The sequence below is a fragment of the Trachurus japonicus genome, chromosome 7 (assembly GCF_045865225.1).
Source record: "Trachurus japonicus isolate A0001 chromosome 7, Traja_1.0".
In the NCBI taxonomy this organism is placed as follows: Eukaryota; Metazoa; Chordata; class Actinopteri; order Carangiformes; family Carangidae; genus Trachurus; species Trachurus japonicus.
Window position 1 is genome coordinate 26,649,734 of NC_140913.1, and position 12,635 is coordinate 26,662,368.

Sequence of the window (12,635 nt, forward strand, 5' to 3'; positions counted from 1 at the left end):
TATTAGACTTTAATAACAGTGTATGTAACATTGGACGTTAATGGACCAGTTCCAGGTTTGTGTCTCCTGCTGTAGATCCTTATGCTTTTAAAGTAAGAAACCATCGGTACCATAACATATAACACATGAAATACACAAACAGAAGCAAACCTAGTTTATTACAAGTCGTGGAAATGTAGCTCAGCTTTACATGAGTGTGCAGTTACCAGCATTATACAGCTCTTCAATACAAAGATATTAACTGTTGACCTGTGGCAGACGACGCTGCAGAATATTTTGAAATATGAAATAAGAACTTAAATAACCCTGGATAAATGTAAACATAAGGAAATAAAGCTCGGAGGGAGGCTACTAAACAAGAGAGAGAGCTCACTTTGCTCGTCCAGAAGGACACTTAAGACTATTCCAGTGTGAATGCTTTGAAGCAAAACTGCCTGCATTGCCATTTATACAAACCACAGAGTATTTTATCTTAAACAGCCATCATGTCTTGGTCCCAGGCAGAGGAGGGGGAAAAAATAGAGTAGAGTATGGAAATGTAAAAAATAAACCTCATTAAGCGTGATTAATAAATGCAGTCAAAGCATAAAGGTAATGTAATCATAATGAATATCAGAGCGGCAGCTGGTGGACAATCATTCCTGTTCCTCTTCCCTGCTGATGTTGTTACCATCTTTGGTACAGTACCGTACTCCTGGGAGAGCATGACTCAGCTGAGTGTTTTGTTGTTGCTCTGCGTTATTCCATTTACCATCCTAACAAATTAAGTCATAATTAAAAGAGACAGGGACACGGAGCCAGTTCAGACAGTTATTTTGTTCGCAGAAATATCGGGGTTCAGATTTGTTCCTTCTCCAACCGACTTGGTCCCACCTCTAAATTAAAAATGGAAAAAGCTGCTATGGATGTGCGGGAGAGAGAGGGAGAAAAAAAAACAGCTTGCAGCTAATTTTCATGATTACTTTCTGTCTGTCTGATCTGAACTGGCTCCATGGAGTAACTGCTCTACCTGAGAAATACTTTTCTTAATGTTTTCTTTCTTTGCTGCTACTGTGATGCATCCACACAGTGGAAACACTTCTTTCTTTCTTCAAAGACACTCCAGTATTGGAACATGACATGGCTCTGACTTACAGTACCCCGCTGCACCCCTCCTACTATCCTACCGCTACTCCTCCCTCATCTCATCACAATTCACAGTCTGTGTGGGTTGACCCATTTGTAAGTGCCTTCATAGCGAAATCCAACTCTCTTTGCGAGGTCGTCCGCTTCTGTTGGGCCACGGCTGAAAGAAAAGAAAACAATAACATTCAACGCTATTGAATTCCTCATCCAGTCAGTCAAAGGCACAGTGGACATTTCCCTACCTTCCATATTTGTATGGAATAGGTTTCGGCTTCTCTCCGTCTATCTGATGAAGAATAGGCGTGAAGATCCTCCAAGCTTCCCGTAATTCATCACTGCAGAGACAAACAATACAGCGTTATGTGGAAAAAAAACAAAGCTGCTCTGTTCTGTCGAGGCAGAGAAAAGATGCACCACAGCTCCATCTAGTGTTCAAAACATTTACCTCACACTTCACATGACATTACTAACAAAGGACAGTTTCAATTTCCAAGTAGTAAGATGAAACGACTGTAAGTAGGGAAACAAAGACAGACCTGCGGACAAAGTGCATCTGACTTCCACAGAAGACGTCCAGGATGAGCCGCTCGTAAGCGTCTGGGAGCTTCACATCCTGGAAAGATACGAGTTTTAATTCGCAAGTTATTTAATTAGAAAAACTGAGCCTGCAAGGTAAACAGCTTTGTGCATTCTTTGTCCTGTTATCTTAAGTCTGGAGCTACAGCTACTGTAGGAATTTCTTAAGAACTAACATGATAAATCAGCAGATAATCCATCAATTATCAATAGTTAAGTCTTTTTTCAAGGATAATTGGCAACTATTTTTCCATTTTATTTATTGATTTTCTTTGTCCTGTATGAAAATTAACTGAATATGTTTCTCTTTTGGCCTGCTGGTCTGGTAAAAAGAAAAAAACAATTCTGGGAACTTACAGTGGGAGAGGGGGCTTTTCATAATTTTCCAAATTATTATCATAATAACTGAGATGAATCCATAATAAAATAATCGGTAGTTGCAACCCTAGTTTTTTTTTTCCATGGTTAGTACATTAGTAGTACACAAACACATCAACCTGAACCTGCCTTGTATCTGCTCTTGTAGGTGAGGTCCAGCTCAGTCTCTTCAGGGCTGAAGTAAACGCCGGGCTTCTTGCTCATCATCTTGGCGTAGACGGCCTCGTTTGGCTGCACGCGCACCACCAGTTCGTTCCTGCGACACTGCTTTCCAAAAATGTCTCCTGGGACGTCTGTGAACTGCAGCCGTACCTCGGCTTTCCTCTCGTTCAGAGCTTTTCCACAGCGGAGGATGAAAGGAACGCCTGAGGTGAGGAGAGGAGAATTTCATATCGATTTTCATTATGGGAAGAAAAAAACAGGGAAATGTGCCATTTGTTATATCTGTTTTGAGAAGAGTTTTGTTTGATGTTTTACCGTCCCAGCGTTCATTGTGCACATAGAGCACAGCGGTGGCGAACGTGGCCTGCGTTGACCCTTTAGGAACTGTGGTGTCATCGAGGTAACCCAGTTTGGCGTCTCCCTCACCTTCTGGATCCCCGACATACTGACCCAGCACCACATCTGACATTGACACTGGAGTGATGCACTTCAACACTTTGACCTACGTACATGCACAAAGAGGAGGAAACAACTGTTGTCTATTTTTATCACAAAAAAACAGTATTCAAATATTCAACAGAGCAAATCAAATAGCAGCCTGATGTGTGGACAGAACAAAGGTGATCCGATACACTCAACGCCTCCATCTGTCGAGGTGTTTGTTGAGTGTTTTTGGTCCCTGGGATCTGGTTTTGTACCTTTTCATCCCTGACGTCATCAGAGCTGGTGGAAGCCGGTTTCTCCATGGCAACCAGACAGAGCATCTGGAGCAAGTGGTTCTGCATGACATCGCTAATCATGACAAGGGGAACAGGTGGGCACACAAAAGACAGAGGAGAGAAAAGGATGGATGTGTGGTCATGTTTATGAAAACTGCAACTGATCATGTGTCGGTCCTACACACTTTACTTTTCCCCCCTTGATTTCACATTCATATTATCACTAAACACTACTCAAACCAACTATATAATAATGCAATAATAAGACACTATTATGTTGTATTAATCCATATTATCTTTCCTTCTCACCGGATGATGCCAAAGTCATCAAAGTAGCCTCCTCGTCCCTGGGTACCGAATGGTTCTTTAAAGGTGAGAACCACACAGGCCACGTTGTCCCTGTTCCAGATTGGTCCAAAGATTCGGTTCCCAAACCTGCAACAAACGTCACACAGTTATTCTCTGCTCAGCAGCGTGCACAGCAAAGGGACAGCTGTTCATGGCAACATGCATAAACATTTATCTTCCCTTTTGTTCTTCAATAGAGGCCAGTTTCTATTTACATTGTATCGTGTTCACAGGAGGTTTTCAACCTCAAACCAGATGAAACTGAAGTGTTGCATAAATCATGTTAGTTTAGATCACCAGCGGATGATTGTTATGGGCTGAAACACATCTGCTGATAGTACTGTGTACTTTAAGCTTTATCTAATCAAGATATCACAGGCACTTAAATTCATTTTACGATTTTACTCTCTTTCCTCCTAAATTATTGCAAAACTGAACAGAAAAAGAAAATGAGGGTATAATCTTTACAAATAATCAGATGTAATCTGATATGAATATTTTGTAACAGCTGTGGGACTGGATTTTCCAACACTTCAAATATTGAACTTGGTCCTGTGTAATAAGGCTTTTATTCTTCCCTTTCAGGTGGTACAGTTTAAATTTATCTCAAGCTCACATCTGCTCCTATCTGTAATTACTGCTATTTCTTTCCTGAATCTCTCTCGTACAATCTAACCCTGTACATTTTTTGCATTTCACCCTATTGAATCTTATTAGCATATATACACACACACCAAATAGTCACTGTATTTTATTCACAGTTTTATTGGAAAGGTTATACAGTATATATATTATTTAAAAGGTTTACAAACAAAAAAGCAACTTTATCTACTGTAAGAGATGGTCTCTTACCTGAGCACCATGAGGTTCTGCACCATCTCTTTGCCCAGGTAGTGATCTATACGGTAGATCTGTTCTTCGGTGAAGAGGGAGGAGAGGTGAGTGGACAGCTCCTCGGAGCTCTGAAGGTCACGTCCAAACGGCTTCTCTACAATCACCCTGTTCCAGCCTCTACACAAACACACAACGATGACACAGTGATGAGAAACAACTGGGTTCAAATAACTTGACTGACTTGAGAGCTCAAAAGTGAGCAAAACAAGGATCACAAAAACAACACTGACAATGACAATGGCAGTAGCTGACTGTAGACAAGTAGAGAATAGCAGTTTATTACTGGTACTAGTGTTGGTGCTGGTGAATGTAAACCTGTTTAATGTGATGTAAAAGAGTATGCCCCAAACTGACACCTCAGTAAAGAAATTAATACATGCGGTGTACTGGGACACTGTATATGCAAAATAAATGGCTGGAAAGCACATCTGATATCAGTAAAGCTTTAGAGATTGAATTTCAGCCAGACAGGGGACAATTTACAAAACAGACACATGCAAAACAATGAGTAAACAGTAAAACAGCAACAAGAGGAAGAGAAGTGTGTGCACCGACTTTGCGCTCATACAGTGGTGCTTGATGTTCTTGGTAACATCGTGGTAGACGGTGGGGGGCAGGGCCAGGTAGAAGAGACGGTTTGCCTCGTTTCCTCCGGGCAGAGACAGGATGTGTGTGTGGAGTTTGGAGAAGGAGTCTTCATCGGCATATTTCCCACTGATGTATGTGTTCCTGCTGAAGAAGGTCGACAGCCGCTCTGCTTCCGTTTCCTGCACCTGGGCCACAGGTTGAAAACATTTATAAATGCATGGATTTCACTGTGGTATTTCAAAAATACAGGCTGAAATATAAGGCAAAGAAGAGGAAAAGGTTCACATAGGGGTTATAAGTGACCTTCGGTTTTTTTGAAAAGCACTATATAAATTTAAGTTATTGTTATTTAATGTGCACGTGTGTTCATTTTCCTGGGACTCTGACCATGAGACTGAGCTCAGTTGTTCATCAGCTTCCTTGAAAGGGATATTTCAGCATTTTGGCAAATTCGCCTATTTCCATAATCCTTATAGTCTTAGGGGTAGGTTCATTACCTTTAAAGCAGAAGTAAGCAATATTTTTGTGTTAATATAAGTCTTAAATAGTTATATCTTCCGACAGCAATCACTTACATAGAGTGTTTGGTCCGAAACACGGGTCTGTCAGTCATTCTGCTCTGCTGTAAGCTGAGGAGAAAACTTCTTGTATACTTCCTTGTATCCTACAACCTTTATCCAATGAGGAGAGAGAACGGCATGAAGGGCTGTGTGTGCAGCCAAGGGATGCGCGTGAATGTGGTGACGTAGGGACGAGGACCAATAGATCCATGACGAGGGCGGGGGCTGCTAACTCCATCGGCTGACAAGACGTTAGCCAAAACGACTGATTTGCTTACTTCTGCTTTAATTGTCGGTGCAAGCTATTTTTAGGTTGGTAGGGCAGACATGAGCTCTGCACGTGAGCCATTTCCGGGCTTTCCCTCATCAAACTCATCAAACACACAATCCAACAACTACAAAATGCTCTCATGGACTAGCTGTGACCTGCACATTCACCACGCTATGAGATAATAATGATGTAACGTTACGAGACATAGTTGTTTACAAGGTAAATACGTAACCAGATCTACATTCCCAACACGGCTACTCGGGAGAGTGACTTCAACTTGTCCACCAGAGCGTTTTGGAGTTGTTGGATTGTGTATTTAGTTTGATGAGGGAAACGTAAAAATACTGCGATACTCTGTCTCTCCCCCGTCGGTCTCAAAATAGCTTGCACCGACAATTAAAGGTAGTGAACCTACTACTAAGACTATAGGGATTATGGGAATAGGCGAATTTGCCAAAAATGTTGAAATGTCCCTTTAATTTATTTCCATATTTTAAAGTTGTTGTTTTTTTACTACAATCTGTTGTTAATCATATCAAATAACTTTTCTGTTGGATATCTTTAAGTAGAGGTATCTCAATATGTTTTACCTTCAGGTATGGCATGCAAGCAGTTCGGATCGCATCCACTGTCAAGTCGGAGCGAGCAAAGCCCACGAAATGCGTCTGCTCTGGGAGGAGGCCATCTCTGTACAACCACCTGGGAGAGAACACAGGAAATATGGTTAATTACACTCAACTAAAGAGTCTCCACTTATTATATTATATATTATATCATCTTCATCAGCCTCTGCTGTGTATTTCATGTTAAACCCTTTCAGTGTGATCAGATGTTCACTCACCAGAGCGTTGGGTAGATCTTCTTTTTGGCTAGGTCCCCCTACAAAATGCAAAATATGATATTCAGAAATTATATTTTGCATTAAAAACATAGTTCATGTCCAGCCACCATTAACTGTTGATGCAGTTTTTGAGTCACTGTGTTTAGGGTGAGGCTTATACCAGTGCAGTGTGTCATACTTATTTTCCACTACCACAAAAGGCCCAAATGCTGCAGGTCACACCGCCGTGTGCCAGCAGGCAGGTAGGCTGCCATGGCTTAGTTAGAAATTGTGCAACTTAAGTAATCCGCCTGGAAGCAGTTGCCAAACAGCAACCAACAGTCTGGAGGAGGAAAGACTGTCGCTCTGCTTCCTGAAATCATGCTGAAGAACCTGTTGCTTTAGTGGCCTAACAACAACAACAGCAGCAGCAGCAGCAGCAGCAGCAGGAAATAGAGTCAGTACTAAATACTGTTTGACAAGTTTGACAAGGCAAAACAAAGAGATTATTGTACTGTATACAGGATAAAGGCTGTGTATGCCGGTGTCAGACACTGACAGCAGCTATTCAGGAATCCATCAATAAAAGTTTGAATTGTGCCTGTACCAAGATATTAAAGTCAACTTAATTAAAATGAATTCCCATCGCAGTTTACTGTTGGCCTAAATCACATACTGTACTGTCATACACCTCAGGTTAAAACACTGGTCCTCAGCTGGGAATTCCTCAACTTGTAACCCTGCTACCTTGTTTAACATGATGTGTTTAAAATAATAACTGTAGATGAGAAGAAGTGATCATCTCTGCGGTCATTAATTAGAAGTGAATGTGTAATTAATATCCTGCAACATTAGCAAAGGACAAAATGTGAAATGTGAAACTACATTTAAAAATGTAGCATGTGCTCATTTAAACAGCTGCAACATCAAACATGTGCCAATAAAATACTCAAACAACTTGCAGAGAGCCCAGCCAAGCTCTTCCCCTGACCTGTCTATGCATCACACTGAAAGAAAATGCTGACACTGAGTGACACTGCAAAAATCAGCAGCAGCAGCGCCACTCTCTGCCTCTAACGGCAAACAGTGCAGGAGAAACAAGGACACAGCAAATAAATAAGCAGATAAATTTCTGTAGCCTTGCTTGGTGTTCACAAAAAAAAACTGAAACATAAATAAAACCAACTTTTCACATGTGAAAGTATGTGAAGTATATTTAAATATTTCAAATGATTTGTTTAGAAAAATAGTGTGTCTTTGGCGGTGAAAGCAAATGCTACTGACTTGTGGTGTTTTCTCAGAAATACAACTATTCTGTAAAACAGACTGGTGCCCTGGTAAACGCATGAGTGGAAACATAAACAAAAGCAGATGGAAATCAACCTTTACAATGCCTGCAACGGTTTAGTTCCAGGAATAAACTTGTGAATGGTATGAGGAAATAGGAAGATAGAAAAAAAGGAAAATCACAAGCTTAACTCCTGAGAACGCCACTAAATACATGTTTGGTCAGTTTGATTGTTTTTGCCAAACTCTAATTAAAATGTTCTTTTTCTGTCTTTCTGTTTTATTCCTGCCAGGTCTCCTTAACACAGTAAACAATACAGATGCATCTGATTTAGTTCATAATTCTTTATGAATCATGCTTTTGGCAAACAAGCAGCACAAAGGGAATTACAAACATAATTTTTAATTACATTAGCACTGGTTCTGGCCATAATCACTACATTATGAGTGAGAGGTACCACACACTATTGAAATGATAAGCAAAGAGGAACCTTGGGGTATTCACTGTCTCAATTCCAGGCTTTTGAAAGCTCAGATTACTTGTTTGGCTTGTTTGCAGAAGCTCAGTGAAATCAGTTTCAAAATTTCCTTTATCAGGTCGTGTGCAATTATTGCAGTATCTTAAAAAGATTTCAAAACCATTTGTTTGAAATTATGGCCAAATATAATCTTGCCTAACTTGCCTCCACTAAATGTGCCAGGCTTCTAATGCTGTGTAATAGAAAGCTATCACACCAACACATGTAGCATTAATGTATGGCCGCGTAGCTGCAGACCAGTCAGGTGCATGTGTGTCGTTCGTTTTCTGGCATTCATGCAGATCTTAGTCTGACATGTACAATACCACCTACCAAAAACATTGCTGCAGAGCAAGTACAATGCACCCTCTTCCTTTTTTTATTTTAAAAATGACATAGTAGCTTCTGTACGGCCAAGATTGCTCCAAACCATTAGCTCTTCCATTTTAGTTTCACAACTAGGCATTGGCTTATCACTTCTCACTTGACTGCTCTTACCGATGCGCCCATGATGATGAAGATGTGAACGTCCGACTGACGGAACTCTTCATCTTCATGCAGCTCCTTCCTCAGTTCCCCAAACACCTCGGAGCGAGAGAGGGGGATGTTGGCCATCTCTAAAGAAGCAGATAAACAGAAAGTCCAGTTAATAAAAAGCAAAAAAAAAAAAAAAGCAATGCAGTGCTTTTCTTCCAGAGAACAAACACAGACTACTAGTTAACCCAACAGCAACATACTACTTAGTTTTTTAAATTCAGATCTAAAAGATAATGGCTATTGGGTAAACTGAGAGGCCCACAGATGAGGCAGGAGTTTTGTTTTAGTCACATTTCTATGTAAAATTTCCTTTCACAAAGGAATGTATGGTTGGAGCTACACACCACACACACAACAAAACACAGCTAGGGTCAAAAAAGATACAAAGGGAAGAAGGAAGCAAAAAATCCTCCTGTTAAGGGAACACAATTACACCTGAGTGGTGTGTTGATCCTCTTGTGCCTGAGGTGTGGTCGAGTGACCCCGTGGGGATTTCTGACAATTATGTAAAAGACAACAGTGTTCACAAAAAAATTACCCAACATTTGTCTGGTGGGGATAAAGAAAGAAAGAAAGAAAGAAAGAAAGAACATACATAATTCTAAGTGTGTGTAAACAAACTGAAGATAAAAGTGAGTAGAGCTTGTTCCTAACTTTGTTTTGCATGAGCCAGCCACTGATAATGTTAAATTGAAACATTATCAGTGTGAACCACGATAGTTTAGGTGATGGTGCAGATATGAACGGTCTGAAGTGACGCTGACAAAATGTATAATTTTCATAGCCTCTGCAAACTGAATAGCGTTGAAACAATTTGTTGATCTATTGACAGAAAATTAATGTTTAGAAATTTGGTTAGTGTGAAGTTCAAACAACATGCATCAGTGCAATTTATTATCTTTGAGTTTTGCAGACGTCCCTTCTTAACTTAAGTAACACTACTTCAGATATTTTAAACTGATTATTCTTATATGACTGCAAACTAAACATCTTTGAGGTTTAGACAAAACAACACAACTGACACTTTAATGACTCACTAAATCATGTAGGCTATTTATTAGAAAGAAAAATCAAAAAATAAGATTTATCACCAGTTGCATCTCAGTGGATTACCAGTAGGAAACAAAGGATTGCATTTATAAAATAAATAATATATACATGTAGCTGTGTAAATGGGCAAAGCAGCCAGAACCACTTCCTTCTTTACTTCCTCTTTCAAAATAGCCAACACTTGAAGGAAAAGGAGGGGTATCTTTAAGAGACAGGACAAGCATAGATTTCAATTGAACCATATCAGGAAGTACTTGTAGTTTTCAATAAATGAACTGAACATCTCTGAAAGCTCCATGAAAACAAATGTACATCAATTGTTAGAAGATATTTGGTCACAACTACCTATTCTATTTTCATTATGTATTGCATTTGGTTCAAAATGTAGACAGCATGTACAGTAGCTTGATTAATTGCAAAAAAAAAATAAGTCAACACTCAGATGTAACTTACTGTGTGGATCTCTGTGGGATGATGACTAACTTACAACTCCCAGAAATAGCCTGAAACTCCCTCTCAGACACACACACACAACAAACCATAATGATATTAGTCCAATCCTCCACCAAATCCCGTATTTAGAGGGCTAAACCTTACTGCAGCACACCGTGGGTGAAGCTGGCTAGTTACTTTCAAGCTAACAACTAAAGTAATGACAATACAGGTTGACACTAACGTTACTGTAGTTTGCTGGTCATGAACTGTGTAGCCTCCTCGCTGATAGTTAGCTGCTGACATCCTAGCTCGGATAATGCAGCTAATAAAACGGAGCTGGGTAGATGGATGGATGGATGTACACCGGGGCTAAAGACTAATACTATAAAACCGCGCTGTCATGAGCTCTTACTGTAGCTTTTCACGCTGTTATGACAACACGTCTTGACAGGCAAACACGCGCTAGCTTGAAACAACTGACAAGCTACGCCAGGCAACGACCAACGGCTAAAAAAAACGGTCAAGTTTAAACAAAAACAAAGGACAACTGCCGTTAACGTTACTCACTGTCCGTTAACGAGATGATGATGGTGGTAACCTGGCAGATAAACCCCGACTCAGTGGCTTCAGAGCGGAGGAGCAGACACACACACACACCGAGCTAAACAAGTCAGTCAACAGTCGCTGCTGCTGCTGCTGCGGGTGTTTAAGTGCAGCCGACTACTTCCCTGTTGAAGTGACAAAGCAGAACTGAGTGATTTTATTGGTTTGGGAGAAACTCACCAGCGCTCGCTCGAGATCCCATCACCGCTGCGCTGCCGTGTTCGGTTACGTCACTCGCCCTGCGCGGCGGAGGGGGCGTGGCCTCAGACTGCTGAACCTCCCTGTCCTCTGTGGAGCCACATCACTGACATTAGAAATTTATATTAGCAGCATTGAAAACAGAATTTGGCGTTGTTTGTAATAAAAAAAACATTTGGCATTGAAAATAAAAGTTGGCATTGAAATAAAGTTATATTGACACTGAAACAAACTATACATGATAATATATTATTTAAATCCAAATAAAATATTGCACATTTTGAACATTTTTCAATGCCAATACTTATTTTAGTGTCAGTACAACAAATTCTGTTTTCAATGCCAAATGTTAAAGGGATAGTAGCATTTTTTTTAAAGTGGGGTTGTATGATCTACAAATAACCCCTAAGTACTTTAATTGCAGTAGAAGACTCTCTGCACTCCTCCCGTTAGCAACGCCAGCCTATAATAGCCCTGCCCAGAGATTTACAACATACAGTGTTGTGAATGGACCCAAAGAAACGGCCTATTTTCACGGCCTAAAAGAGGTTTTACCTGAAAAAAAATACACAGTTCCATGGAAAAAATTATATTATAGCGAACAATGGAACTGTGTATTTTTTTTCAGGTAAAACCTCTTTTAGGCCGTGAAAATAGGCCGTTTCTTTGGGTCCATTCACAACAATGTATGTTGTAAATCTCTGGGCAGGGCTATGGGCTGGCGTTGCTAACGGGAGGAGTGCAGAGAGTCTTCTACTGCAATTAAAGTACTTAGGGGTTATTTGTAGATCATACAACCCCACTTAAAAAAAAATGCTACTATCCCTTTAATGTCAGCAATCTGACTCCATACTCCTCTCCCACAACCTGTGGACTGTGTGTAGCCACTACAGACACTATTACTTAGTTGTTTTTTTTATTTTCTATTACCGGTAGGCTAATTATACTTAGTGGGATACAGTGTGTAGCTGCTGACACTTTACACAATTACAGTTGTGTTATAATACATGTCATACACACATACACATTACTTTGACTTCAATTAATTCCTTGGAAACTTTTCATGCTAATAGGTTATGACAGAATATACGCTATCATTTGTATATTCCAAGCGATTTTTCCTCCAGGATGTCAGTAGCTGATCTTTATATATTGTTATCATTTTTTTGTGTGTGGGCTACTGAAACACCTTTTATATTCTCTCTTGTAAAGCACTTTGTGAGGTTTGTCTGTGAAAAGTGCTAAATAAATAAACATTGTTATTATTATTAGTCGTAGTAGTAGTAGTAGTAGTAGGCTAGTAGTACTGTAGTATTTTCATTCCACAATATTTCCTAAATACAATGGCCTACACACTTTCTCTTACGCTCCAAATCAATTCTCCTTGATTGCAAGTGAATGCACCAGTTTGTGTTGGTGATTTGTCTTTTGCCAAGTGTCTAAAGTACATTTAATAGCATTAATTTGAAACCTATGTAGCCTGCAGTAATTGTCAGATACTTTTTTCAGATACTTTATACATGACTGCCAACCAACTCCCTCTGTGTGATGGTGAATTTCCTGAAT

At 40.0% G+C, this 12,635-nt stretch overlaps 1 protein-coding gene across 2 annotated transcripts; it reads right to left on the reverse strand.

Moving 5' to 3' along the window:
- Window positions 1-139: 139 nt before the first annotated feature.
- Window positions 140-11,020, reverse strand: g6pd (glucose-6-phosphate dehydrogenase). Of its 2 annotated transcripts, none has more exons than XM_085782540.1 (13): window positions 10,836-11,020; window positions 8,745-8,863; window positions 6,463-6,500; window positions 6,212-6,320; window positions 4,758-4,975; window positions 4,161-4,319; window positions 3,270-3,395; window positions 2,940-3,033; window positions 2,557-2,743; window positions 2,209-2,444; window positions 1,662-1,738; window positions 1,368-1,460; window positions 140-1,285 (listed from the first exon to the last, which is right to left on the reverse strand). In XM_085782540.1, the coding sequence occupies exons 2-13, from the start codon at window positions 8,859-8,861 to the stop codon at window positions 1,195-1,197; spliced, it is 1,545 nt and encodes a 514-aa protein (XP_085638666.1). In that variant the 5' UTR covers window positions 8,862-8,863; window positions 10,836-11,020; the 3' UTR covers window positions 140-1,194. The 2 variants fall into 2 exon arrangements, with proteins under 2 accessions (XP_085638666.1, XP_085638667.1); XM_085782541.1 differs by having other exon boundaries at window positions 10,832-11,020.
- Window positions 11,021-12,635: the final 1,615 nt, after the last annotated feature.

Bases quoted from the DNA above. Each gene is read 5' to 3' on its own strand.
- g6pd (XM_085782540.1), bottom strand. From the start codon at position 8,861: ATGGCCAACATCCCCCTCTCTCGCTCCGAGGTGTTTGGGGAACTGAGG. The intron at 6,321-6,462 runs GTGAGTGAACAT...GTTCTCTCCCAG, and splicing joins AAGATCTACCCAACGCTCTG to GTGGTTGTACAGAGATGGCC. The intron at 1,461-1,661 runs GTCTGTCTTTGT...TTGTCTCTGCAG, and splicing joins CAGATGCACTTTGTCCGCAG to TGATGAATTACGGGAAGCTT.